General features: G+C 45.3%; 5 protein-coding genes across 5 annotated transcripts; 3 read left to right on the forward strand and 2 right to left on the reverse strand.

Annotated features, from left to right (window-relative positions):
• Positions 1 to 9,412: 9,412 nt before the first annotated feature.
• Positions 9,413 to 9,973, forward strand: LOC146427316 (feather beta keratin-like). Its single transcript, XM_085082500.1, has one exon. It carries the CDS (start codon positions 9,429 to 9,431, stop codon positions 9,732 to 9,734), a length of 306 nt encoding a protein of 101 aa, XP_084938626.1. The 5' UTR covers positions 9,413 to 9,428; the 3' UTR covers positions 9,735 to 9,973.
• Positions 9,974 to 11,623: 1,650 nt separating this feature from the next.
• LOC146427317 (feather keratin 1) lies at positions 11,624 to 12,335 on the reverse strand. The gene has a single exon (XM_085082499.1). It carries the CDS (start codon positions 12,316 to 12,318, stop codon positions 12,013 to 12,015), a length of 306 nt encoding a protein of 101 aa, XP_084938625.1. The 5' UTR covers positions 12,319 to 12,335; the 3' UTR covers positions 11,624 to 12,012.
• Positions 12,336 to 14,706: 2,371 nt separating this feature from the next.
• LOC146427318 (feather keratin 1-like) lies at positions 14,707 to 15,408 on the reverse strand. The gene has a single exon (XM_085082498.1). The coding sequence runs from the start codon at positions 15,401 to 15,403 to the stop codon at positions 15,098 to 15,100; it is 306 nt and encodes a 101-aa protein (XP_084938624.1). The 5' UTR covers positions 15,404 to 15,408; the 3' UTR covers positions 14,707 to 15,097.
• Positions 15,409 to 16,787: 1,379 nt separating this feature from the next.
• LOC146427319 (feather keratin 1-like) lies at positions 16,788 to 18,145 on the forward strand. The gene is made up of 2 exons (XM_085082497.1): positions 16,788 to 16,827; positions 17,406 to 18,145. Exon 2 carries the CDS (start codon positions 17,426 to 17,428, stop codon positions 17,729 to 17,731), a length of 306 nt encoding a protein of 101 aa, XP_084938623.1. The 5' UTR covers positions 16,788 to 16,827; positions 17,406 to 17,425; the 3' UTR covers positions 17,732 to 18,145.
• Positions 18,146 to 24,699: 6,554 nt separating this feature from the next.
• On the forward strand, positions 24,700 to 25,050 carry KRTAP13-1 (keratin associated protein 13-1). Its single transcript, XM_085082494.1, has one exon. It carries the CDS (start codon positions 24,700 to 24,702, stop codon positions 25,048 to 25,050), a length of 351 nt encoding a protein of 116 aa, XP_084938620.1.
• Positions 25,051 to 25,888: the final 838 nt, after the last annotated feature.

Below are 25,888 nucleotides of genomic sequence, written 5' to 3' on the forward strand. Positions count from 1 at the left end.
TCTGGAGTGACCAGGAGTGACCAGGAGGAGTGACCAGGAGTGACCCAAAGTGACCCAAAGTGACCAGGAGTGACCAGGAGTGACCATGAATGACCAGGAGTGACCAGGAGTGACCAGGAGTGAGTGACCAGGAGTGACTATGAATGACCAGGAGTGACCAGGAGTGAATGACCAGGACTGACCAGGAGTGACCAGGAGTGAGTGACCAGGAGTGACCAGGAGTGACCCAAAGTGACCAGGAGTGACCAGGAGGAGTGACCAGGAGTGACCAGGAGGAGTGACCAGGAGTGACCCAAAGTGACCAGGAGGAGTGACCAGGAGTGAGTGACCAGAAGTGACCATGAATGACCAGAAGTGACCATGAATGACCAGGAGTGACCAGGAGTGACCAGGAATGACCAGGAGTGACCTAAAGTGACCCAAAATGACCAGGAGTGACCAGGAGTGACCATGAATGACCAGGAGTGACCAGAAGTGACCCGAAGTGCCCCAAAGTGACCCGAAGTGCCCCAAAGTGACCGAACCCCATCCCGCTCCGGAGGGTTGCAATTCCAGCGGTTTTGCCCAAATCCCATCAAATCCGTGAGGAAATCAAAAAGTGGAAATTCCAAACTCCTGGAAAAATCAGGGATTTTGGAAAATGGTTGGAAAAGCTGCAGGATGTGTCCCGAAATTGCTTTTCCAGCTGTGATGAATTATTAAATTATTCATATTAAATTATTAAAATTATTAATGGTCAATTATTAAAATTAGTAATATTAAATTATAAAATTATTAATGTTAAAATATTAAAATTATTAATATTAAATTATTAAAATTATTAATACTAAATTATTAAAATTATTAATATTAAATTATTAGATATATTTATATATAATATATAAATTAAATATAATAATTTATATTTTAATATTTTTAGTATTTAAATAAATAATATTCGTAAATAAATAATAGTATTTAAATAAAGAATAAGAATATTAAAATATAAATTATTGTATTTAATTTCTATATTTTTAAATATATATTTTATATATAAATATATATTTTATATTTATATATATTTATATATTTATATATTTATATATTTATATATTTATATATTTATATATTTATATATTTTTATATATTTATATATTTATATATTTATATATTTATATATTTATATATTTATATTTATATATTTATATATCTATATATTTTTATATATATGTATATATTTATATATTTTATATATTTTATAATTTTTATTTATATATTTTTTAATTTATATATTCTATAAAATTTAAATAATATTAAATATTATATTCGGTTTTTTCAAGGTGGTTTTTACATTCGAAGTGTTTGATCCTTGCTGGTGTTTGGTGGGATTGTGGGATGGTTTGGGTGGGGAGGAGATTAAAAATGATTTTATTTCCACCCCTGTAATAAAAAAAAAAAATTAATAATTAAAAATTTTAAAAAATTTTTTAAAAATTAAAAAAAAATTTTAAAAAATTCTTCCCCCCTTTCCGGGATCCCAGGGAGCTCCAAGCAATCCCAAATTCCCTGGAAATTCCCAAATTCCCTGATCTCTCCATCTTCACACAGAACAATTTTTTCCCTAATATTTTACTCAGATCGAAGAGTGAATTTTGATTTCTTTCAATTTTTCCCTCTCTGCTGAGAAAATAAATGAATAAACAAAAAAAGAAACATCCAAACAGCCCCAAAAATGAATTAAAAACCCAAAATGAACCCCGAAAGTAAATGAAACCAAACCCAAACTGACAAAAAAACCCAAAAACCCCCAAAAAACCAACAAAACAAAAAAAAACCCAACAAAACCAACCCAAGAAAACCCAAAAATAAACAAATAACCACCCAAAAAAACCCAAAACCCCAAAAAAACCCCAAAACAAACCCCAAAACCAAATGAAACCAAACCCAAACTAACAAAAAACCACAAAAAATAAAAAAAAACCAAAAACCCCAATAAGCCCCAAAAAATACCCAACAAAACCAACCCGAGAAAACCCAAAAATAAACAACCAACCAACCAAAACCCCCCAAAACAAAAAAACCCAAAAAACCCCCCAAAAGCCCCCCAAAAACCAAGAAAACCCAAAAATAAACAAAAAAACAAATAACCACCCAAAAAACCCAAAACCCCAAAAAACCCCAAAACAAACCCCAAAACCACACCAAAACCAAACCCAAACCAACAAAAAAAAACCCCAAAAAACCCTAAAAAACCTCAAAAAACCAACAAAACCAACCCAAGAAAACCCAAAAACAAACAAATAACCACCCAAAAACCCAAAAACCCAAAAAACCCAAAACCAAATCCAAACCAACCAGAAAAAAACCCCAAAAAAACCCCAAAAAACCAACCAAAAAACCCAAAAACAAACCCCAAAAAACCCAAAAAAACCCCAAAAAACCCCAACAAACCCCAAACAAACAAACAAAACCAACCCCAAATCCCAACACCCGCCAAGTCTCCCGAAGCTCCTTAATTAGGCAAATCCCTAATTAAACCCAGAGCTCTGTTTGCCTCTTTCGAAACCCGAAGCTGCCGCTTGAGAAATCTGCAATTAGTGGGGTTTGTTAATTAACTCCCGATGGGGTAATTAGTGATCGTCAGGGAGGAAAATAATTCCTTTTTAATGAAAATCCTGCCGCCGGAATCATCCCGCGGGAAGTGGTTGATTGCCGAGGAATAATCTGATTTATTTGGGTTTTTTTTTATGGGAATAATCTGGATTTATTTTGTTTTTTTTAATGGGAATAATCTGATTTATCTGGGTTTTTTTTAATGGGACTAATCTGATTTATCTAGTTTTTTATGGGAATAATCTGATTTATCTGTTTTTTTAATGGGAATAATCTGGATTTATCTGGTTGAAGAGGGAGGGGAAGCAGAGCAAATTAATAATAATAATAAATATAATAATTAATAATATCAGAAGGGGGAATTTGTGGGAATTTTCTGGAAGGAATTGAAATATTAATTAAGGTTTTTTGTGATGAATTCCAGGTTCATTTTCTCAGTTTTCCATTCTCTCCATGAGGATCATTCTGACCTTCACTGAATTTCCTGAATTCCCATTCTGCTCAGATTCCTTCACCAGAATTCCAGAAAAATTGGCTTTTTTCCGAAAAAATTCAGCCAAAAAGCCAAATTCTTTGCTCAAATCCTTCCCCTGAGAAGCCCCTAAATATTTATTAATTCTAACTAAATATTTACTAAGTCTTACTAAATAACTTTATTCATAATTTTATAATTTTTAGAAATAATTTCCTTATTTTTATTTATACTTCATTAATTCTCAATAAATATTTATTTGGTTTTTTTGTTATCCAACCGAAAAATTCAGCTTTCAGAGCTTTCCCCGAAATCCAAAATTAACCAGGAATGATCTCCACTTATCCTTTAAAAAACAATTATTCCCTTTAAAAAACAAATTATTCCCCATTTTTGTCATTCCTGAGGAATCAGAGTTGTCCAGATTATTTCTGGAAGAAATTCCAGCAGAAGTACAAATCAAGTTTTCAAACCAAAATCGACTATTAATTATTAATATATTTATTAAATTATTAATATATTTAGAATTATTCATATATTTATAATTATTAATATATTTATAATAATGAAAAGTCTTATTATTTATTATTTAGCGTATTGATAATATAATATTATTTATAATAAATGCAGTCAATATTTATAATTATTAATATAATATTTATAAGATAAAGGGATTATTAGTTCTTATTCCTTGTATTTATAATATAAATAATATAGAAAATATATTATATTAATATATTATATTATTAATATAATATATTCTATACAGTATTATATATATAATTTATTGTTATTAATATTATATATATTATCTATAGATTTCTAATGCTATTCATAATATTTATATCTACTATTTATATAAAATATTTGTATATAATATTTATAATTATCGTATTTATAGCATTATTTCTAATTACAAATATTTTATATTTATTCCATATATATTTAAAATATCCCTTTACGATCAGAGAACACCCAGGGTGACCTTGAGCTTCTCCCTGCAAACCTTCAAAGCCTTTGGCACGAATAAATCCCTAACGATTTAATTAATTCCACGTTTAATGAACAAATCCTTAATGAGGCTTGGCGAAGAGCTTCGGAATCCTTTCATCTGCGCTCGGGAGTTCTGCAGAGTCACCATTCCTGCAGCAACAATAATAAATTAAATTATTTTCGTGTTTTTCACGCTCCCTGCTGAAATATTCCAAAATTCCAGTTTATTTCTTGAGCGGGGTGGGATGGACAGAGAGGATTTTCCATTTTTCCTGCTCCAAACCTTTTCCTGACAGGAATGACGATGAGAAGGAGTTGTTAAAAAAAGGGAAAAAAGGTTAAATTCAATTATTTTTCGTGTTTTTTATGTTCCCTACCGAAATACCCCAAAATTCCAGTTTATTTCTTGAGCGGGGTGCGATGGACAGAGAGGATTTTTTCTGCTCCAAACCTTTTCCTGACAGGAATGACAAGGAGGAGGAGTTGTTAAAAAAAGGGAAAAATAAGAACAAAAAGGGGAAATTCGATTATTTTCATTCCTGAGGTGATTGGAACCTCCAGCTCTGCCCAGGGAGGACCTGGAGCTGCTGGAGAGAGCCCAGAGAAGGTTCTGGAAGGATCCAGGGGATGGAGGAGAGAGCCCAGAGAAGGTTCCGGAAGGATCTGAGTGATGGAGGAGAGAGCCCAGAGAAAGTTCTGGAAGGTTCCGGAAGGATGGAGGAGAGGTGGAGAGAGCCCAGAGAAGGTTCCAGAAGGATCTGGGGAATGGAAAAAAGAGCCCAGAGAAGGTTCTGGAAGGATCTGAGTGATGGAGGAGAGAGCCCAGAGAAGGTTCTGGAATAGGAGAGAGCCCAGAGAAGGTTCCAGAAGGATCCAGGGAATGGAATAGAGAGCCCAGAGAAGGTTCCGGAAGGATCTGGAAGGATCTGGAAGGATGGAGGAGAGAGCCCAGAGAAGGTTCTGGAAGGATCCGGAAGGATGGAGGAAAAAGCCCAGAGAAGGTTCTGGAAGGATCTGAGTGATGGAGAAGAGAGCCCAGAGAAGGTTCTGGAAGGTTCTGAGTGATGGAGAAAAGGAGAAGAGAGCCCAGAGAAGGTTCTGGAAGGATCCGAGGGATAAGGGAATTGTTCTTAATTGGGAAATTGGGATTTTAGCTCTTATCCCTTAAAAAATTACATTTCTGGCCTTCCTTTGCCCTGAAATGCTTTTTTAAGCATCACCCCCAGCTGGAGCCTGAAAAACTACACCAAAACCAATAAAATCTTCATCCCCACGTAGCTAATTTTGGTTGTTTTTTGCCAAAATCCGCAGTTTTGACCCCACAGGACGGGGCAGGGGAAGCTCCAGGCGTCCCCCGAGCTCTGCCCTTCCCTCCAGCCAGACTTCCCGCCTGGAATCATCCTCCTGCTCCCTGTTTGCCCCTCTAATCAGAGCAAAACAATTATTTCCCCCTTCAAACCCCTCCCAAATTAGGAGGTTGAGGCTCGGAGATTCCCCCAGGCAGCGACTCTTATCGGGAATAAAACAAATAAAATAAAATCCCAAAGTCCCATCCAGGTGCTCATTAGGGTTTGGCCATCGCTGTCATCATCCCGAGTGGAATTGGCTCCAGGCAGCTGCGGGTTGGGAAATCGGGAGATAAACAGATCAAAGCCTCATCTGTCATCCCAGCAATCAGCTCAGAATCAGGTCAGCGCTCTGAAAAGCCTCGTCGCGCTTTTTTTAAAGATTATTTATTTCCTGAGCTGCGTCTGTAATAAATCACAATAGTGGGGTGGATTTTGTGTTGATAATAAATCACAATAATGGGGTGGATTTTGTGTCTGTAATAAATCACAATAATGGGGTGGATTTTGTGTCGATGATAAATCGCAGCAATGGGATGAATTTCGTCTCTTGGGGAAGGTGGATTGGAAAATAAACTCAATTTTAAATAAACTCAATTTTAGATAAACTCAATTTTAGATAAACTCAATTTTAAATAAACTCAATTTTAGATAAACTCAATTTTAAATAAACTCAATTTTAGATAAACTCAGTTTTAGATAAACTCAATTTTAAATAAACTCAATTTTAAATAAACTCAATTTTAGATAAACTCAATTTTAGATAAACTCAATTTTAGATAAACTCAATTTTAGATAAACTCAGTTTTGGATAAACTCGATTTTGTGGGTTTTTGGAGTGCAGGGATTCCGTTTCTGGGGAATTGCAGGAAATCGTGGGATGGTTTGGGGTGGAAAGGACACTGAAGATCCCCTAACTCCACCCCTGCCACCTTCAGGGACATTCCCACCATCCCAGGTCCTCCAGCCTGGCCTCGGACAATTCCAGGGATGGAAAATCCATGAAAAAACCCCCAAAAAAAAGGTGATTCTGCAGAATTCCCAATCCCCCTGACAGGGAATTCCTTCCCAACATCCCATTTAAAATTCCTCTTTGTCAGTTTTAACTCATTCCCCATTTTCCTGCCTCTCCATCCTTTGGGAAAAGTCTCTCCCCACGTTCTCTACAGACCCTTCAGGTCCTGGAAAACCACCATGGGGTGACCCCAAACCTTCTCCAGGCCGAACAATCCCAATCCCCTCAGCCTCTCCTCCTTCCCCATCCCTCAAATCCCATCCTGGAGATCCTTCTGGAATTTTTCCAGCACCTCCAGCTCCTCCCTGGGCAGAAATCCAGGTGAGGTCCCACCTGAGTGAGACCCCGGCGGAATCCCCGACCTTCCCACCTCATCCCGTGTCCCAAAACCATAAAAAATTACGGTTAAATCACCGTAAAAAAATCCCAGCCAGCCTTGGGTTTGCTCCAGGAGCTCCGTGGGAGGCGATTGTGACACACGGAACGACTTTTTAATGAAAAAAAAAAATTAATAACCCCGAGTCCCGACGCTGCCAAACGCCGTCTGGAACCAAATTTTCGGGTGACGTCCTCTCCCGGGGTGACAAAACCACCCCAAATTTCGCGTCGCAGCTGCAATATTTCCATGGCTGATGCGCTTTGTGTGTCTCAAGCGTTAATGAATATTTGGGGTTGGCTTTGAAGTTCTTCCCTTTCAAGACTCAAGGCTTCAATCATCCTCCAGCCCCGGGGAGCTGCAGGCAGACGCCTTGGAGGCTTCGGGATTCGGGATGAAGGTAAATGAGAGGTGGAGGATCTGGTGTTGCTGGGAGGAAGCTCCGAGCGAAATGTCCTTTTTTTTTTTTTTTTTGGATTAAAAAAAAAATGCTTGATGAAAAAATTCCCGTCACAAAATGGTTTGGGTCAGAAGGGACATTGAAAATTGTTTTATTCCAAGCATTTCCAAGCTTCCCACTGGATCGATTTGCTCAAAATCCCATCCAGCCTTGCCTGGAATTCATCCTGGAATTGATAATTTCTTCCCCCTCAATTATCACAGGATGCATCCCCAATTAATTTGGTTCTTCTCCGAATTGAAATAATAAAATGAAATAATTCTAAATAAAATCCCCATTTGGTTCTTCTCCAAATTGAAATCTTAAAATAAAATAATTCTAAATAAAATCTGCATTTGTTTCTTCTCCGAATAGAAATCTTAAAATAATTCTGAATAAAATCACCATTTGGTTCTTCTCCGAATTGAAATCTTGAAATAATTCTAAATAAAATCTGCATTTGGTTCTTCTCCGAATAGAAATCTTAAAATAATTCTAAATAAAATTCCCATTTGGTTCTTCTCTGAATAGAAATCTTAAAATAAAATAATTCCAAATAAATTCCCCAACCTGGGGGTGATGCTGTGCAGGAACTCTGCTGAGTGGATTATTTTATCCTTCCATGGTCATTTTAGTTCTTCTTTTTCTGATCTGCTAAACTCTCCTTTAATGAACAAAACAAAACATTTCAGGAAATATTTCAGGGCGCAAAAAACTGAGGCTGCAGAGTTCCTCCCCTCGGTTAGCCAAAATTACCCATCAAATTACTCGAGTGGAGCAGAAATGATTGTTGGCTGAAAGGACCATTTGGGGTTCTGGGTTTGGCCATAAATAAACCCGAACGAGGCAATTGCAGCGACGCCACCAAACCCCCGAGTTCCCAATTCCTGCCATTCCTTTCCTACAGCAGGGTATTGCCTGGAGATTCCCAGTGGTCATCCTGGAAATCCTCCAAATTGTGGCGCCAGGACACAAACCCTGAGCTCGTCCCAGCCCTAATTAGGCCGGGGAAACGACTTGCCCAGGAGCTCCAGTCCAGCATCACCTGCTGGGTGTTTTATTCCCTCTGAGAATCGGAATTTCAGAGCCCTGCTGGAAAAACGGGAGGAAAAATCACTCCTGGAGTCTCTGCAGAAGTTGCTCTGAGGGTCATGGGGGAATTGCTCCCCAAAATGGCTCAAAGTGTGAAGCTGACTTGGAAAAATACACATTTAAAGAAATTCTGATTGTTGGTCGTGAAAAATATTTTGAGGTCCTTGAAGGTCTCACACAATAAACTACAACCAGGATGTTTTTACGGAATAAAACGCTGAATGTTGGCTGAAACGCTAAAAAATTGGTGTTTGTGACCTAATTAGGCTCTGATCCGAAGCAAAGTTCCATCCTCAGCGAGAGATTCCAACCAGGCCTGTGGCACAGTCTGAAAACACAGGGCGAAAGAGCTGCAATTACACTTATGCAAAACACGCTCCGCGAATTCGGAGCGATTTGGGATGAGTCTGGCGAGGTTTTGATTTGGAAATGGCCACGAGACAGACGGGGGCAGTGACTAAACCGCCAGACAGAGGAGGAAAAACACAGAGATCGCCAGAAAGGCCTAAATTACCTGAGCCAACAATGCCGGGCATGAGGAACGTTTGATGTCTAATGAAGTGACATAAAACGAGGTTCCAGGCTGGGACGGGGATGCCACCAGCAAGGGAACGGGGAAGGAGCGTTGCAGCCCCAAATCAGAGGGTGGGGCAGGGGAAGGGAGTGTTTTCCATGCGGGATGAGCTTGGGAAACACAACCTGTGAGCAAAGGCAGCCCTGGGGGTGTCCAGGATGGTATAAAACCCACTCGGAGCGCAGGAGATCTCATCCACCTCTCCTGCCTTCTCCTCCGCGCTGAGCTAGGTGAGTAGCTATGATTTCTTCTGGTTCTCTGTGTTCTTTTTCTCCTTCTCTTCTGGCCTTGGTGCAGCTTCTCCTGAACCGTTTTTTGGTTTGTGGTGGTCCAGACTCTCCACTCCTGACAATGTTCTGGGAGGTGGGAGAAGGTCTTGGGGTCTTCCCGAGAAGGTCTTCCATTGATTCCCCTTTGCTACTGAGTCTCCTTAATCTTCCTCCCTCCCTGGGTCTGGTTTTGGACATGAAATCTGTCATTCCCTGGGTGATTTCCCTGCCTCTCTCCAGGTTCTCCTGCAGCCACAGCCATGTCCTGCTACGATCTCTGCCGGCCCTGCGGCCCAACCCCGCTGGCCAACAGCTGCAACGAGCCCTGCGTCCGGCAGTGCCAGGACTCGAGGGTCATCATCGAGCCATCGCCCGTGGTGGTCACTCTGCCCGGCCCCATCCTCAGCTCCTTCCCCCAGAACACTGCCGTGGGATCTTCAACTTCTGCTGCTGTAGGGAACATCCTCAGAGAGTCTGGGGTCCCCATCAACTCGGGGGGCTTTGGGCTCTCGGGGCTCTCTGGCCTTGGTGGTCGCTACTGTGGCCGCAGGTGCCTGCCCTGCTAGAGCCGGCCGGCCGTGCGGCGAGTGCCTCCCCAGCAAGGTCCGAGCCCGGTGCCGGCCTGAGGCTGGAGCTGCTGGCCAGCGTTTCCAGAGGCCTTGGGCCCCTCGGGCTCTGCTGCCCACCAGGGATGGAGGCAAACGTGGCCAGCTGAGGCTTCTGCTCGTCCTGCTTTCTCCTGCGCCTCCCGAGCCCTGCTGGGCGCTGCTCTCCTGGCGCAGCCTTCATCCCCAGCCCAGCGCAGCAGCACTGAGCTCCTGCTGCTCCCGCTGGCCCCGCGCTGGCCGAGGCACACGTGTGTCCCACTGCTGTCCCCCTGCTGGGCCAGCCTGGCCCGGGGCTCTGCCCACCCTGCTCGCTCTGCCTTCTCACTCAATAAAGTTTCTGTGCATTGGATCTGGAGTGTCCTGCAGTTCCTGCCCTGCCGGGATGTGCAGCCAAAGCTGCTCAAGGGGAGCTTAATTTCCCTGGGGGGAGCTGGGTGGTTACAGGGCAGGGAGGGACATTTGTCACACCTGGCTGAGTTGGGGACCTCCAAGGGCCACAGTCCCTGCAGGTGCCATGGGGCATTGGGGACAGAGTGGCCTTGGGTGGGTGAGTGAGCACAGGGTGACCAGGAGGTGCCCCAGGGGACATTTGGGGCAGGATAGAGGATGGGGATGTGCTGAGGGTGGGAGAGGGATGGAAACACAGGGATCATGATCTGTCAGCCCAAAGAGAGGGACAGTGACAGGGACATGGCCAGGAACTGCACCCAGGGTTAGGAGGCAGCAGCAGAAGCATCTCATCCCCCAGCAGAACTGTCCCGTGGGCAGAAGGGTTAATTGCTGTGGAGCCACCCTGTGTGTGTCACCATGTCCTGAGGGAACATGTCACCATGTCCTGAGGGAACAGGGCTCTGGAGCAGAGCTGCAGAAATCTGCTGTCCACCCAATTCTGGACCTTTCTTCCAACCTCGAGGATTCTGGGGTTCCTTCAGAGGAGGGACCCAACCTCAGCCTGTTCCCACTGTGCCGATGTCTGGCAGAGGATCCACATTTCCCTTCCCACAGCTGCGCTGCGTGATCATTGTCACCTCGGGACCTTGGATGGTCCATGTCACCTCAGGACCTTGGGTGCTTGTTGTCACCTCAGGACCTTGGCTGGTCCATGTCACCTCGGGACCTTGGGTGGTCCATGTCACCTCAGGACCTTGGCTGGTCCATGTCACCTCAGGACCTTGGATGGTCCATGTCACCTCAGGACCTTGGGTTCTCATTGTCACCTCAGGACCTTGGCTGGTCCATGTCACCTCGGGACCTTGGGTGGTCCATGTCACCTCGGGACCTTGGCTGGTCCATGTCACCTCAGGACTTTGGGTGCTTGTTGTCACCTCAGGACCTTGGGTGGTCCATGTCACCTCGGGACCTTGGCTGGTCCATGTCACCTCGGGACCTTGGCTGGTCCATGTCACCTCAGGACCTTGGGTGGTCCATGTCACCTCAGGACCTTGGCTGGTCCATGTCACCTTGGGACCTTGGGTTCTCATTGTCACCTCAGGACCTTGGATTCTCCTCGTGTCCCAGGTTTTGGATGCTGTGCTTGGATGGGGACAAGGAAAACGAACAGCTGCAGGTGGAAATGCACAATAATGGCTTTGGGACTGGGATGGTGAATCTGTTCACAGAAATGTCTTCTGGAAGGTCAATGTTTGCCTCATCAACTGGAACTCAATGCCCAACCTCCCTCATGGCTCTCCTGTCCCCTGGGGCACCTCCTGGTCACCCTGTGGTCACCCACACAAGGCCACACTCCCTCCAATCCCACCAAATTTCCCCCCAGGGAAATTAAGCTCCCATTGAGCAGCTTTGGCTGCACATCCCGGCAGGGCAGGAACTGCAGGACACTCCAGATCCAATGCACAGAAACTTTATTGAGTGAGAAGGCAGAGAGAGCAGGGTGGGCAGAGCCCCGGGCCAGGCTGGCCCAGCATGGGGACAGCAGTGGGACACACGTGTGCCTCGGCCAGCGCGGGGCCAGCGGGAGCAGCAGGAGCTCAGTGCTGCTGCGCTGGGCTGGGGATGAAGGCTGGGCCAGGAGAGCAGCGCCCAGCAGGGCTCGGGAGGCGCAGGAGAAAGCAGGACGAGCAGAAGCCTCAGCTGGCCACGTTTGCCTCCATCCCTGGTGGGCAGCAGAGCCCGAGGGGCCCAAGGCCTCTGGAAACGCTGGCCAGCAGCTCCAGCCTCAGGCCGGCACCGGGCTCGGACCTTGCTGGGGAGGCACTCGCCGCACGGCCGGCCGGCTCTAGCAGGGCAGGCACCTGCGGCCACAGTAGCGACCACCAAGGCCAGAGAGCCCCGAGAGCCCAAAGCCCCCCGAGTTGATGGGCACTCCCTCCTCGCTCAGGATGCTCCCCACGGCGGCAGAGGTTGAAGATCCCACGGCGGTGTTCTGGGGGAAGGAGCTGAGGATGGGGCCGGGCAGAGTGACCACCACGGGGGACGGCTGGATGACCACGCGGGAGTCCTGGCACTGCCGGACGCAGGGCTCGTTGCAGCTGTTGGCCAGTGGGGTTGGGCCGCAGGGCCGGCAGAGATCGTAGCAGGACATGGCTGTGGCTGCAGGAGAACCTGGAGAGAGGCAGGGAAATCACCCAGGGAATGTGAGACCCAGATGGAGGTGTTTCTCTCAGGAGGAAGACCAGAGGCTGTGGAGAAGGGACAGCCTGGATCCCAAAGAATTCCCTGGAAACAAAACCCAACAGCTCCCAGTTCTCCCAGTGTAGAGCAAAGAGCACTGATGGTGGCAGAAAGATCAAAACTCTCAGCCCGACACAGAGGAAAAAATTTGGTTGAGGTCCTCAGGAAAAGAGGAGAACAACGGGAAGAGAGGAAGACACGAAGAGAAGAGAAGAGAAGAGAAGAGAAGAGAAGAGAAGAGAAGAGAAGAGAAGAGAAGAGAGAGAAGAAGCAAAGATTTTCATACTCACCTTGTCCACAGAAATAGAGGAGAACGAGAGGAAGAGAGGAGCCAGGCAAAGACTTTTCCTACTCACCTTGTTCTCGGGAGGAGAAGGCAGGAGAAGTGGATGAAGGATCTGCAGCTGGGATCCTTTTTATACCTCCCACACCGCCCCGGGCCCAGACGCACCTTTGACAGGCAACGTGTTTACCAACAAGCTCATATTTTATGCAAAACACCCCAATTAAGGAAACTGGAGGTTGTTTATGTTCCCTGCAACTCTGCCTTTTCATTTCCCTGTGCAGGACATGCCCATTCAGCCAAACTGGCTCCTTTCAAGTGACAGCATTAGAGGACAAAATGTTTTTAGGGTATTTTTCAGCCAGAGCCAGGCTGGGTGGAGTGGTGCCGTATTTCCAGGTGATGTCAGCACCTTCCCCTCCCGAGGCAGATTTTGAGCCTTTGGAGTAATAAATGCAGGTTTTTTTTCATTATAAACCCAGGATTAAAGGGCTGGGACTGGCCGTAGACGTTGCTCTCTGTGACTCCGAGGCCTTTCAAGCCTTCTCAGGCATCGTTTGTTCATCAGAGAGACTACATGGGTCGGTTTTGAACTTTCTTTGGGATCTCGTATTGCCTTTGGACAAAATTATCTCGTTTCTTCTGCCTCTCGCCTCTTTCAGCATCGCCTGGAGTTCTCTGAACGAGAATGTTCCAGAAGGAAGGACGCTGTGTCCCAAAACCAGGTATTAGTCAGGGTGGTTATCTTGCAGGAAACACTCCTTGATGAGAACATCTGACTCCAAAATTCTTCCTTCTGCCATTCCTCACGGCCATTCCTCCACTTCTTTCCACCCTAACTCTGACCAGACCCTAAATATGATCCCAAATCCTTGGGAAGATTTCGCCCAGGACACCCCTTGTGACAAAAGATGGGCAAAACTCCTGCCCCACCAGGCTGGGACTCCATCAGAGACTGGAAACTCTTCAGTCCCAGAGGTCCAACCCAAATTCCTCATTCAGGAAGGCTAAGGGAGATTTGGGATTGACAGGAGATGTTTCTCCAAGCGAACACACTCAGAAGAAAACCCCTGGTGTGACTGAACCAGGGCAGATCTGACAGAGATTTCCTTCCCAACACACTCCAGGTTTCCATCCACGGCATTTCCACCTCAATCCCTTCCACAGGAAAAACAACAAATGTGTTTATTGTTCTCTTTCCCTTCCCCCTGACTCCACACTCCCCACTGAGGGTCTCCAGAAGGTCGGGGCTCTCCTGACCCTCAGGTTCTCTCAGAGTGTTCTGGGGGTGTTGTCACCTTCCCTGGGCTCATTTTGACTTTTTCCTGTCCCCTCCTGGCTGGGACAGGGGTGGGAGGACATTCCCACAGGGTGTCCCTTTGGATAAAGAGACAGGGCAGCTTGAAAAGATCATTTATTTATTTATTGAGCCCCAAAACAGGGCAGAAGAGCAGCCTTTGGCTGCCACGAGACAACTGCAGCGACAGGTAGAAACAATTTCTGTGGAGAAACACACCGCGGAAAGCAGGGAAAGGAAATGGAATATCATCTTCGCTTTGAGAGTTGCACTGTGTGGCACATTTCCCTTCAACTGGTTTGGGATTCTCTCGACATCCAGGGTTTGGATGGAGTGCTTGGAGGGAGGCAGGAAGGGAAGGTCCAGTTGCAGATGGTGGAACACAGCCATGGCCTTGGGCAGGTGGGTGACACTCAGAAACCATCAGGTCTGTGGTCTGATTCACCAGCTGGGAGTTGTCCATCCTCTGTCCTGCCCCAAATGTCCCCTGGGGCACCTCCTGGTCACTCTGTGCTCACTCACCCACCCAAGGCCACTCTGTCCCCACTGCCCCATGGCACCTGCAGGGACTGTGGCCCTTGGAGGTCCCCAACTCAGCCAGGGGTGACAAATGTCCCCACAGCCCTTTAACCACCCAGCTCCCCCCAGGGAAATTAAGCTCCCATTGAGCAGCTTTAGCTGCACATCCCAGCAGGGCAGGAACTGCAGGACACTCCAGATCCAATGCACAGAAACTTTATTGAGTGAGAAGGCAGAGAGAGCAGGGTGGGCAGAGCCCCGGGCCAGGCTGGCCCAGCAGGGGGACAGCAGTGGGACACACGTGTGCCTCGGCCAGCGCGGGGCCAGCGGGAGCAGCAGGAGCTCAGTGCTGCTGCGCTGGGCTGGGGATGAAGGCTGGGCCAGGAGAGCAGCGCCCAGCAGGGCTCGGGAGGCGCAGGAGAAAGCAGGACGAGCAGAAGCCTCAGCTGGCCACGTTTGCCTCCATCCCTGGTGGGCAGCAGAGCCCGAGGGGCCCAAGGCCTCTGGAAACGCTGGCCAGCAGCTCCAGCCTCAGGCCGGCACCGGGCTCGGACCTTGCTGGGGAGGCACTCGCCGCACGGCCGGCCGGCTCTAGCAGGGCAGGCACCTGCGGCCACAGTAGCGACCACCAAGGCCAGAGAGCCCCGAGAGCCCAAAGCCCCCCGAGTTGATGGGGACCCCAGACTCGCTCAGGATGTTGCCCACGGCGGCAGAGGTTGAGGATCCCACGGCGGTGTTCTGGGGGAAGGAGCTGAGGATGGGGCCGGGCAGAGTGACCACCACGGGGGACGGCTGGATGACCACGCGGGAGTCCTGGCACTGCCGGACGCAGGGCTCGTTGCAGCTGTTGGCCAGCGGGGTTGGGCCGCAGGGCCGGCAGAGATCGTAGCAGGACATGGCTGTGGCTGCAGGAGAGAGAAGATCACCAACCATCCCTGCAGAACACTACTGAGGCAAAACCCCAGCGGGAACCAGAAGAGACAGAGAAAAACCAAACGGAAACAGAGGAAAATCAGTCGCTACTCACCTGTTTCACCGAGGAGGAGAAGGCAGGAGAAGTGGATGAAGGATTCTGGATTTGCACTGCCTTTTATACCATCCCACACTGCTCCAGGCTCAGGGACCGCCTTTGCACAGGGAATGTGTTTACCAAGCTCATCCTGCATGCAAAACATCCCAATTACAAAAATTAGTGTTTTTATTTTTGCCCTGCAAGGCTGCCTTTTCATTTCCCTGTGCACGACATGCCCAGTCAGCCTCCCAGGCTCCTTTCAAGTGCCAGGATTAGAGGCCGAAACGTTTCCAGGGAAAAAGACACGTCAGCAGGGCTGGGCGATGCAGCCGGGCTGGAGGAGTGTCACCCTGGCCAGCTGGAGCCAATCCCTGTCCCTCCAGGGTGTGACTTTCAAGTCTCAGATCCCTGGCTTCTGCCAGATATTGGGAACGGGCTGAGGATGAGTCTGAAGGAATCCCAGAATCATCGGTATGGAAAAGTAATTCCAGATCATGGAGTTCATTCTGTGACAAATCTTCTCTTTGTCACCAGCACTGAGAGCCACATCCTTTTTTCCCTGGTCACCTCCAGGGCTGGGGACAGCTTGGAAAAGCAATCCCAGATCACTGATTCCATCCTGTGACAAATCCCCACTTTGCCACCATCCCTGAGTGCCACATCCCATTTTCCCTGGACACCTCCAGGGCTGGGGACAGCTTGGAAAATCAATCCCAAATCACCAAGTCCATCCTGTGGCAAATCCCCCACTTTGCCACCATCCCTGAGAGCCACATCCTTTTTTCCCTGGTCACCTCCAGGCCTGGGGACTCCCTGGCCATCTCCTGCCAAGGCCAGAGCGGCAGTGTCCAGCCTGGAGAGGCGATGGCTCAGCCAGGCTGAGGGGACAGAGCTCCGGCCAGGCTGGACCCTCGGGGCTCTGAGCAACCCCGTCAGCAGCAAACCCTTTAAAGTTGTGCCCTGCAGGGCCTGAGCTGGAATTCTTCGGGATGTCAGACACTCCTGAGCAGCTCTGTGTCACCCAACCCTGCTGCTGACAGGGCACTGCCCCTGGACATGCTTTGGCCTCTAATCCTGGCACTTGAAAGGAGCCTGGCAGGCTGACTGGGCACGTCCTGCGCGGGGAAATGAAAAAGCAGCAGCGTTGCAGTGTCCCCATTTCTTTAATTGGGCTGTTTTGCATGCGGGATGAGCTCGGCAAACACGCAGGGTGCCGGTGGGCCCGGGGCGGTGAGGGACAGGATAAAAGGCAGGGCGAGGGCAGAATCCTCCATCCACTGCTCCTGCCTTCTCCTGCTCGCTGGGACAGGTGAGGAGGAAGAGATTCTGCCTCTTATTCCCTTCTTCTCTTCTCTTCTCTTCTCTTCTCTTCTCTTCTCTTCGTTTTTCTCTGGACCTCAGAATTTTTCCTTCTCTGAGAATCTTCTCCTTTATCTTGCTCTCATCAGCTTTTTGGGGTTGCTCTTTATTGGGGAGATTGTTGGGATTTCTTTGCAGGGAAACCTTTGGGATCAGCGCTGTTGAATCTCCTTTCCTTCCTCTCTAGGCTGTCCCTTCTCCCAAATCTATGTTTCTTCTCCCCAAATCTATGTTTCTTCTCCCAAATCTGTTTCTTCTCCCAAATTTGTTTCTTCTCCCAAATCTGTTTCTTCTCCCAAATCTATGTCTTTTCTCCCCAGTCTATGTTTCTTCTCCCAAATCTGTTTCTTCTCCCAAATCTGTTTCTTCTCCCAAATCTGTTTCTTATCCCATATCTGTTTCTTCTCCCAAATTGATGTTTCTTCTCCCAAATCCATATTTCTTCCCCCAAATCTATCTTTCCTCCTCCCCAGCAGCATCTCAGGCTGCTCCTCACTCTCTGCCACTGCTTTCCCTGCCTCTCTCCAGGTTCTCCTGCAGCCACAGCCATGTCCTGCTACGATCTCTGCCGGCCCTGCGGCCCAACCCCGCTGGCCAACAGCTGCAACGAGCCCTGCGTCCGGCAGTGCCAGGACTCCCGCGTGGTCATCCAGCCGTCCCCCGTGGTGGTCACTCTGCCCGGCCCCATCCTCAGCTCCTTCCCCCAGAACACTGCCGTGGGTTCCTCAACCTCTGCCGCCGTGGGGAACATCCTGAGCGAGGAGGGAGTGCCCATCAACTCGGGGGGCTTTGGGCTCTCGGGGCTCTCTGGCCTTGGTGGTCGCTACTGTGGCCGCAGGTGCCTGCCCTGCTAGAGCCGGCCGGCCGTGCGGCGAGTGCCTCCCCAGCAAGGTCCGAGCCCGGTGCCGGCCTGAGGCTGGAGCTGCTGGCCAGCGTTTCCAGAGGCCTTGGGCCCCTCGGGCTCTGCTGCCCACCAGGGAGGCTCTGTCTGGACGCTGCTGGCCGAGCAGCCTCAGCCTTTGCTTTGGATGAGTTTTCCTTTTTTCTGTGATTTTTGCATTTCACGCTGAAATTCCTGGCGGTTTTGGCTCAGAATTGCTCAGGAATTCTGGAAATTGAGTCTTGCTTGCTGTCTCTCAGTTGGGATGGTTTAAATTTCTTCTTTCCCCTTCATAATATAATATTCCCTTCATCATAAATGTGTGTTTTCCTTTTGTTTTGCTGAATGCTACTTGACTTTTTATCATTAAACTGATGTTGCATCTGAATTTTTTGAGTTTCGTTGTGGTTTTTCTCTCCTTTTTACCTCCCCTTGGGGCAGAATTATGTGAAAATCTGTGCAGAGATTTTCACAGAGGAAAATGTGAACCCAAAAGTCACCACAACCCACTTAATGAAAATAATTTCCTTGTTTTTTACGGTCTTGAGAAGCACTGAACTTGTTCAAAAATATATTTCTGTTTCTAGGATTTTTCCCCTAATTTTTTAATCCCACCCATGTATTTAAAAGTATATTTGGGATGTTCCAGCTTGGGATATTTTAAATTCTTTCCCTTATTTGAACATCAACGCCAGAAGTTTCATTTGTCATTGTGGCAACCGAGAGGCACCCAAGAATTATAAAGCCGTAAAATAAAATTTATTTGAAAATTAAATTTATTTGAAAATTAAGTCATCCTGGAGCTAAGATGTAAATATTCGAGGAGCTCAAGGGAAGACATTCCCAAATTCCTCTTTTCCCTGGAAAAATCCCCAAATCCCACATTCCAAATCCCAAATCCCACATTCCATATCCCAAATCCCAAATCCCCAATCCCAAATCTCCAATCCCAAATCCCAAATCCCACATTCCAAATCCCGAATCTCAAATCCCAACTCCCAAATCCCCAATTCCAAATCCCAAATCCCCAATTCCAAATCCCCAATCCCAAATCCCAAATCTCCATCCCCAATCCCAAATCCCAAATCCCAAATCCCAAATCCCCAAATCCCAAATCCCCATCCCCAAATCCCAAATCCCACATTCCATATCCCAAATCCCACATTCCATATCCCAAATCCCCAATCCCAAATCCCAAATCCCAAATCCCAAATCCCCAATCCCCAATCCCAAATCCCAAATCCCAAATCCCCAAATCCCAAATCCCCAATCCCCAATCCCAAATCCCAAATCCCAAATCCCAAATCCCAAATCCCCAATCCCAAATCCCACAGCCATTCCTCGCTCTCAGAGATCAGAAATCGGAATTTCCCCTCCACTGGCTCCTCTTTGTCTGCGGCTCGAGGCAGCAAAACCCTAAAGGATGAGAAATGGAAAAATCCCATTAAAAAGAGATTAAAAAGAGATTTTCCATCAGGGAATTTCCCACGGAAATGACTGGAGGGAGTGGGATGGGCAGGACTGGCGGGATGAGTTATTCCCCTAAAGGAAAAATGGGAGTTGTGTTCTGGAACATTCCTGGGGTGCTGAAGAAATTTGGGATTTCATCTCAGGATGTTCGAGAAATTTGGGATTTCATCTCGGGATGTTCAAGAAATTTGGGATTTCATCTCAGGAAGCTCAAGAAATTTGGGAGAATGATGGGTCTGGTTGAGGGGAAATAAATCCCCAAATTCGTTGTTGTTAGAGGGAAAAATGGGAGTTTTTAGTTGTGGAACATTCCCTGGATTCTCGAAAGATTTGGGATTTCATCTCAGGATGTTCAAGAAATTTGGGATTTCATCTCGGGAAGCTCAAGAAATTTGGGAGAATGATGGGTCTGATCGAGGGGAAATAAATCCCCAAATTCGTTGTTGTTAGAGGGAAAAATGGGAGTTTTTAGTTCTGGAATATTCCCAGGATGCTCAAGAAATTTGGGATTTCATCTCAGGATTCTCGAGAAATTCAGGAGAATGAAGGGTCTGACCGAGGGGAAATAAATCCCCAAATTCATTATTGCTAGAGGGAAAAATGGAAGTTTTAAGTTCTGGAACATTCCTGGGATTCTCAAGAAATTTGGGATTTTATCTCAGGATTCTTGAGAAATTCATGAGAATTAAGGGTCTGATTGAGGGGAAATAAATCCCCAAATTCATCCTTGCTAAAGGGAAAAATGGGAGTTTTAAGTTTTGGAACATTTCCGGGATTCTGAAAAAATTTGGGATTTCATCTCGGGATTCTCAAGAAATTTGGGATTTCATCTCAGGATTCTCGAGAAATTGGGGAGAATGATGGGTCTGACTGAGGGGAAAAAATCCCCAAATTCATCTTTGCTAAAGGGAAAAATGGGAGTTTTTAGTTCTGGAATATTCCCAGGATGCTCAAAAAATTTGGGATTTCATCTCAGGATGCTCAAGAAATTCGGGAGAGTGAAGGGTCTGATTGAGGGGAAATCCCAAATTCATCTTTGCTAGAGGGAAAAACAGGAGTTTTTGGATTCTGGAATATTCCCAGGATGCTCAAAAAATTTGGGATTTCATCTCAAGAAACTCAAGAAATTTGGGATTTCATCTCAGGATGCTCGAGAAATTTGGGAGAATGAAGGGTCTGGTTGAGGGGAAATAAATCCCCAAATTCATTATTGCTAGAGGGAAAAATGGGAGTTTTAAGTTCTGGAACATTCCTGGGATTCTCAAGAAATTTGGGATTTCATCTCAGGATGCTCAAGAAATTTGGGATTTCATCTCGGGATGTTCAAGAAATTTGGGATTTCATCTTGGGATGCTCGAGAAATTTATGAGAATGAAGAGTCTGATTGAGAGGAAAAAAATCCCCAAATTCATCCTTTCTAAAGGGAAAAACTTAAAACTTAAAGTTTTTAGTTCTAGAATATTCCCAGGGTGCTCAAGAAATTTGGGATTTCATCTCAGGATTCTCGAGAAATTCAGGAGAATGAAGGGTCTGGTTGAGGGGAAATAAATCCCCAAATTCATCCTTGCTAAAGGGAAAAACGGGAGTTTTGTTCTGGAACATTCTGGGCTCACGCAGGATGTTGAAATTTTTTATTAAATGTCGGTGCTCAGCTCTATTTCGAGTAGAATTTTATATTTTTTGGGGTATTTTTTTCCATGCCTGAAATCATTGCAGAGATAATTCCCGAAGGACGTGAAGACAATTTGGACGTTGGAGAAATGAGTGAAATAACTCTGCAGATATTCATGACTTTCTGAGGTTATTTTTGTTGTTTAATTTTTTAATTTTTAATTTTTTTCGCATTAATTAGTTCCCACGCATATTTTGGGAACCTTTCCTTGATAAAGGAGTTGCGCTGCTCTCGTTTTTTCCACTCTCATTTTAGGCTGGGTGATGAGAAGCATCATCCACCCATTTAAAAATTCTTTCATCTTCCCAATTTACGGGAACTTTAATTTACTTTTAATTTCTGCGATTTTAACTCCGACTCCAACCTTGTCAACATGAAATTACCCCAAGCACAGCCTAACAAAGACATTTTTTTCCTTTTTTTCCATCTCCTCAGCAATTTGTCCACTTGAGGCTGCCTGGGGATAAAAGATCAAATCCAAACCCAAATTCCTTGTGCGACATTCCCAGCCTGACCCAGTTAAAAACAATTAAAATCTTCACATCTCAAAAAAAAAAAAAAATAATAATAATTCTCCAGGGAGTTTTCCAAGCCTGGAGAAAAGAAGCTTTGGAGTGACCCAGTTGTTGTCTTCCAGGAGGAGCCGACGGGAAACGTGGGAAGGGAATTTTTCCGAGGGATGGAGAGGCAGGAAAAGGGGAAAGAGGTCAAATTTGGGTAGGATTTGGGATGGAATTATTCCCTGTGAAAATTCCATGGATTTCCCATCCCCTGAAGTGGGTTGGATCACCCCGAGACGGCGGAAAGTCCAAATTTGGACTCAAATTTAACGCGACAAAACCACGTAAATAAGATTTGATAAAGTTTTGTTTTATTTCTGAATCCCTGGATCCTCTGGGATTTCAAAGCTGCATGAAATTATTATTTTTTTCACCCAAGACTTTCCCCAAACCCAGAATTGAGATAATTCCGACGCTCAGCTGGAGGCAAAGCTCGACATTTGATAAAGTTTTGTTTTATTTCTGAATCCCATGTTTTTTTTTTTTGTTGGTTTGGGTTTGTGTGTTTTTTTTTTTGTTTGTGGTTTGGTGTGGGGGTGTTTGTGTTTTTTTTTTTTGTACACCACGCTCTGGATCCTCTGGGATTTCAAAGCTGCATGAAATTATTATTTTTTCACCCAGGACTTTCCCCAAACCCAGAATCGAGATAATTCCGACGCTCAGCTGGAGGCAAAGCTCAACACCGGCGGAGACAGGAATTTATTAACGATTTACCTTAATAAAAGAACACCCTGGGACGATGAATTATGTATTCCAGACATTCCCAGTGTTTTCCTTTATGACTAAAACCAAACACACGCCGGAGTCTGCGTTTTGTTGACTGGAAAGTGTCCCCGGAATAAATTTGGCCCCTAATTCCCGAGATGAGAGGAACCCGCGGGGCGAAAACCCGTCTGCCGGCAGATAAGGAAATAAAAACAAAGTAAACAACCGGCGAGGAAAAGACGTTTAATCAGGTGGAGCGTTTGGCATTCAAGACTTGCTCGTTGGGAATTAATTCCAGCTACAAAGGCTGTCTGTGCTCCTCGGGCCATCGGGGCTGAGCTATAAAAACCAACTCGACCCAACTCCTTCCCGCCGCTTCTCTTCCCTCTTCCCTCTTCCGCGAGCAAGGTCGGTTCAAATCTGCTTCTCCTTCTCTGTTTTTGCCTTTTTTTATAATTTTTGCCTCTTTAATAATTCTTGCCTTTGTAATAATTCTTGCCTTTTTAATAATTTTTGCCTTTTTAATAATTTTTGCCTTTTAAATAATTCTTGCCTTTTTAATAATTCTTGCCTTTGTAATAATTCTTGCCTTTTTAATAATTCTTGCCTTTGTAATAATTCTTGCCTTTTTAATAATTTTTGCCTTTTTAATAATTCTCGCCTTTTTATAATCTGTTTTTCTTCCCCCACAGTGGTTGCTTGATTCGCTGGGGGGAGATTTTTTTTTCTGCGTAAAAATTTGGGGTTTTCCTGGTGGAATTCTGGAATTTCTGGAGCTCTGGCTTGGTTTGTAGAGATCCATGAGTTGGTGATAGAAATTTATTTAAATGTGGGTTTTCAGATGTGTTTGGGAGTATTGAAAATATTAGAAATCATAAAGATGAATAAATTGAATGGGTGGAATAGTTTTTCCACTCTGGGGTCTTTAAAGGTCCTTTTTAACTCCAACCATTTATTAATAATTTTAACTCCAACTATTAATAATTTTAACTCCAACTAAATAATTTTAACTCCAACTATTTATTAATAGTTGGAGAAAATGAGAGAAATCCGGGAGTTCAGTTATATTTCATCAGGATTTTATATCTCAGAGGGTTTTTCCCATCCTGGAATGTAATGAATTTTTTTTTCCAGAGTGGGATGACACCTCCTGGAATGCTGGGAAATGAAATCAGGAATTGTGAGGATAAAGAGAAAGAAAATAAAAAAACAAAAATAAAAAGAGGAGAGCTGAGAATCCCCCAGACTGCGACGGGTTTAGGAATCAGAATTTTGTTTTTATTGCCCCAACCCGGGGAAATTCCTGATTTTCCTCATTTCCCTGGAACAACTTGTCTGGGAAAGATTTCAAAGTCCTCCTCATCAAGGGCTCTTAATGACATTGAAATTTGTACCTCTTTGTAGGCAGAGCTGGAGCCTCGAAATGAATATTTTTTTTCATTTTCCAGCTGCCCGTGGAATTCTGTCCGCAGGTGGATTTGTGGTTTTGGTTTTTTTGCAGCTCCTGCTGGGTGCACAGCCTGGATCTCCCCAGACGTGCAATCAAAACCAATTTTAAAAACCCCAAAATTAAATTAACGACACCGGTTTGTTTCTTTTGTTCTGCCGCCAGTTCTTCCCCGGATCACCGACAGCTCCGAGGACAATTCAGCCTCTCTCTTCTTGCTTTGTGTTGAAGAGTTTCGTGTTTGTGTTTTTAAATTTAATTTTGTGTTTTTGTGTTGTGTTTGAGAGTTTGGTTTCCTCCTCAGCTCCTGAAATTCTCCTCGGGAAGTTGTCGTCCTGTTTGTGTTTTTAATTTAATTTTGTGTTTTTGTTTTGTATCTAACGGTTGGGTTTCCTTCTCAGCTCCTGGTTGAGTTCCTGAAATTCTCCTTGGGAAGTTGCTGTCTTCATGTTTGTATTTTTAATTTAATTTTGAATTTTTGTATTTATGTCCTCTTGTGTTTGAGAGTTGGGTTTTCTTCCAAACTCCTGGCTCAGCTCCTGAAATTCTCCTTGGGAAGTTGTCCTGAGTTTAATGTTTGTATTTTCAATTTAATTTTGTATTTATGTCCTTTTGTGTTTTCTTCTCATCTCCTGCCTCAGTTCCTGAAATTCTCCTTGGGAATCATCGTCCAGTTTTTATTTTCAATTTAATTTTGCATTGTGTCTAAGAGTTGGGTTTCCCTCTCATCTCCTGGCTCAGTTCCTGAAATTCTCCTTGGAAATTGTCGTCCAGTTTGCATTTTCAATTTAATTTTGCATTGTGTCTAAGAGTTGGGTTTCCCTCTCATCTCCTGGCTCAGTTCCTGAAATTCTCCTTGGAAATTGTCGTCCAGTTTGTATTTTCAATTTAATTTTGCATTGTGTCTAAGAGTTGGGTTTCCTTCTGACATCCTGGCTCAGCTCCTGAAATTCTCCTTAGGAATTTTTGCATTTTCAATTTGATTTTCCACTTTTCTTGTTGTCCTGATAACCAAACCTGAGTGGTTAACCAAACAACTTCCTCCCTCCCACTCAGGTGTGACTCCAGAACCCGGACGAGCCCCAGCCATGTCCTGCTACGAGCGATGTCCCCAAACCTCCTGCAACCCAACGCCGCTGGCCAACAGCTGCAACGAGCCCTGCGTCCGGCAGTGCCAGGACTCCACCGTGGTCATCCAGCCGTCCCCCGTGGTGGTCACTCTGCCCGGCCCCATCCTCAGCTCCTTCCCCCAGAACACCACCGTGGGCTCCTCGGCCTCGGCGGCCGTGGGGAGCGCGCTGAGCGCCGGGGGAGTTCCCATCAACTCGGGGGGCTCCCTGGGCTTGGGGGGCTTTGGCTACCCCGGGCTGGGCAGTGGCTCCAGCAGGTCCTACCGGCGCTACAACTCCTCCCGAAGTGGTTTTTTCGGGCCCTGCTAGGAGGAGGAAAGCGGGAATGGCGAATCCCAACCCGGCCGCGGAGCAGGACTGAGCTCGCGGCGGTTTTTGGATGCCGCGTGAGGAGCTGAGGGAGTTTGGCAAAGCCCCAAACCGGAATTCTCTGCTTTTTGTTGTGCTTTGTTTTGTGTTCCTGATCAAATGTCTTCTCCTGCTTTTTGGTGTTTTTGTTTAATTTTTTAATTTGATAGTAGGCAAAATATAGAATTAGGAATTGTTCTGCATGTTGTGCTTCTTTTTGTGTTCCTGATCAAATGTCTTGTCCAGCTTTTAAAAAAATTATTATTATTATTATTAATATTATTTGATAATTGGCAAAATATAGAATTAGGAATTGTTCTGCATGTTGTGCTTATTTTTGTGTTCCTGATCAAATGTCTTGTCCAGCTTTTAAAAAAAATTATTATTATTATTATTAATATTATTTGATAATTGGCAAAATATAGAATTAGGAATTGTTCTGCATGTTGTGCTTCTTTTTGTGTTCCTGATCAAATGTCTTGTCCTGCTTTTAAAAATATTATTATTATTATTATTATTATTATTATTAATATTATTTGATAATTGGCAAAATATAGAATTAGGAATTGTTCTGCATGTTGTGCTTCTTTTTGTGCTCCTGATCAAATGTCTTGTCCTGCTTTATTATTATTATTATTATAATTATTATAATTATTATTTGATAATTGGCAAAATATAGAATCAGGGGTTGTTCTGCATGGCTGGATTAGCACAGATCACCCGCGGAGAAGGAAGATTTCTGTGCTGAGTGAATTCTGTCCTCGCCGGACCACGGAAATGCATTTCCTGATTCCACGCT

The sequence above is a fragment of the Lichenostomus cassidix genome, chromosome 25 (assembly GCF_008360975.1).
Source record: "Lichenostomus cassidix isolate B80296 chromosome 25, HeHo_3.0, whole genome shotgun sequence".
Classification (NCBI taxonomy): Eukaryota; Metazoa; Chordata; class Aves; order Passeriformes; family Meliphagidae; genus Lichenostomus; species Lichenostomus cassidix.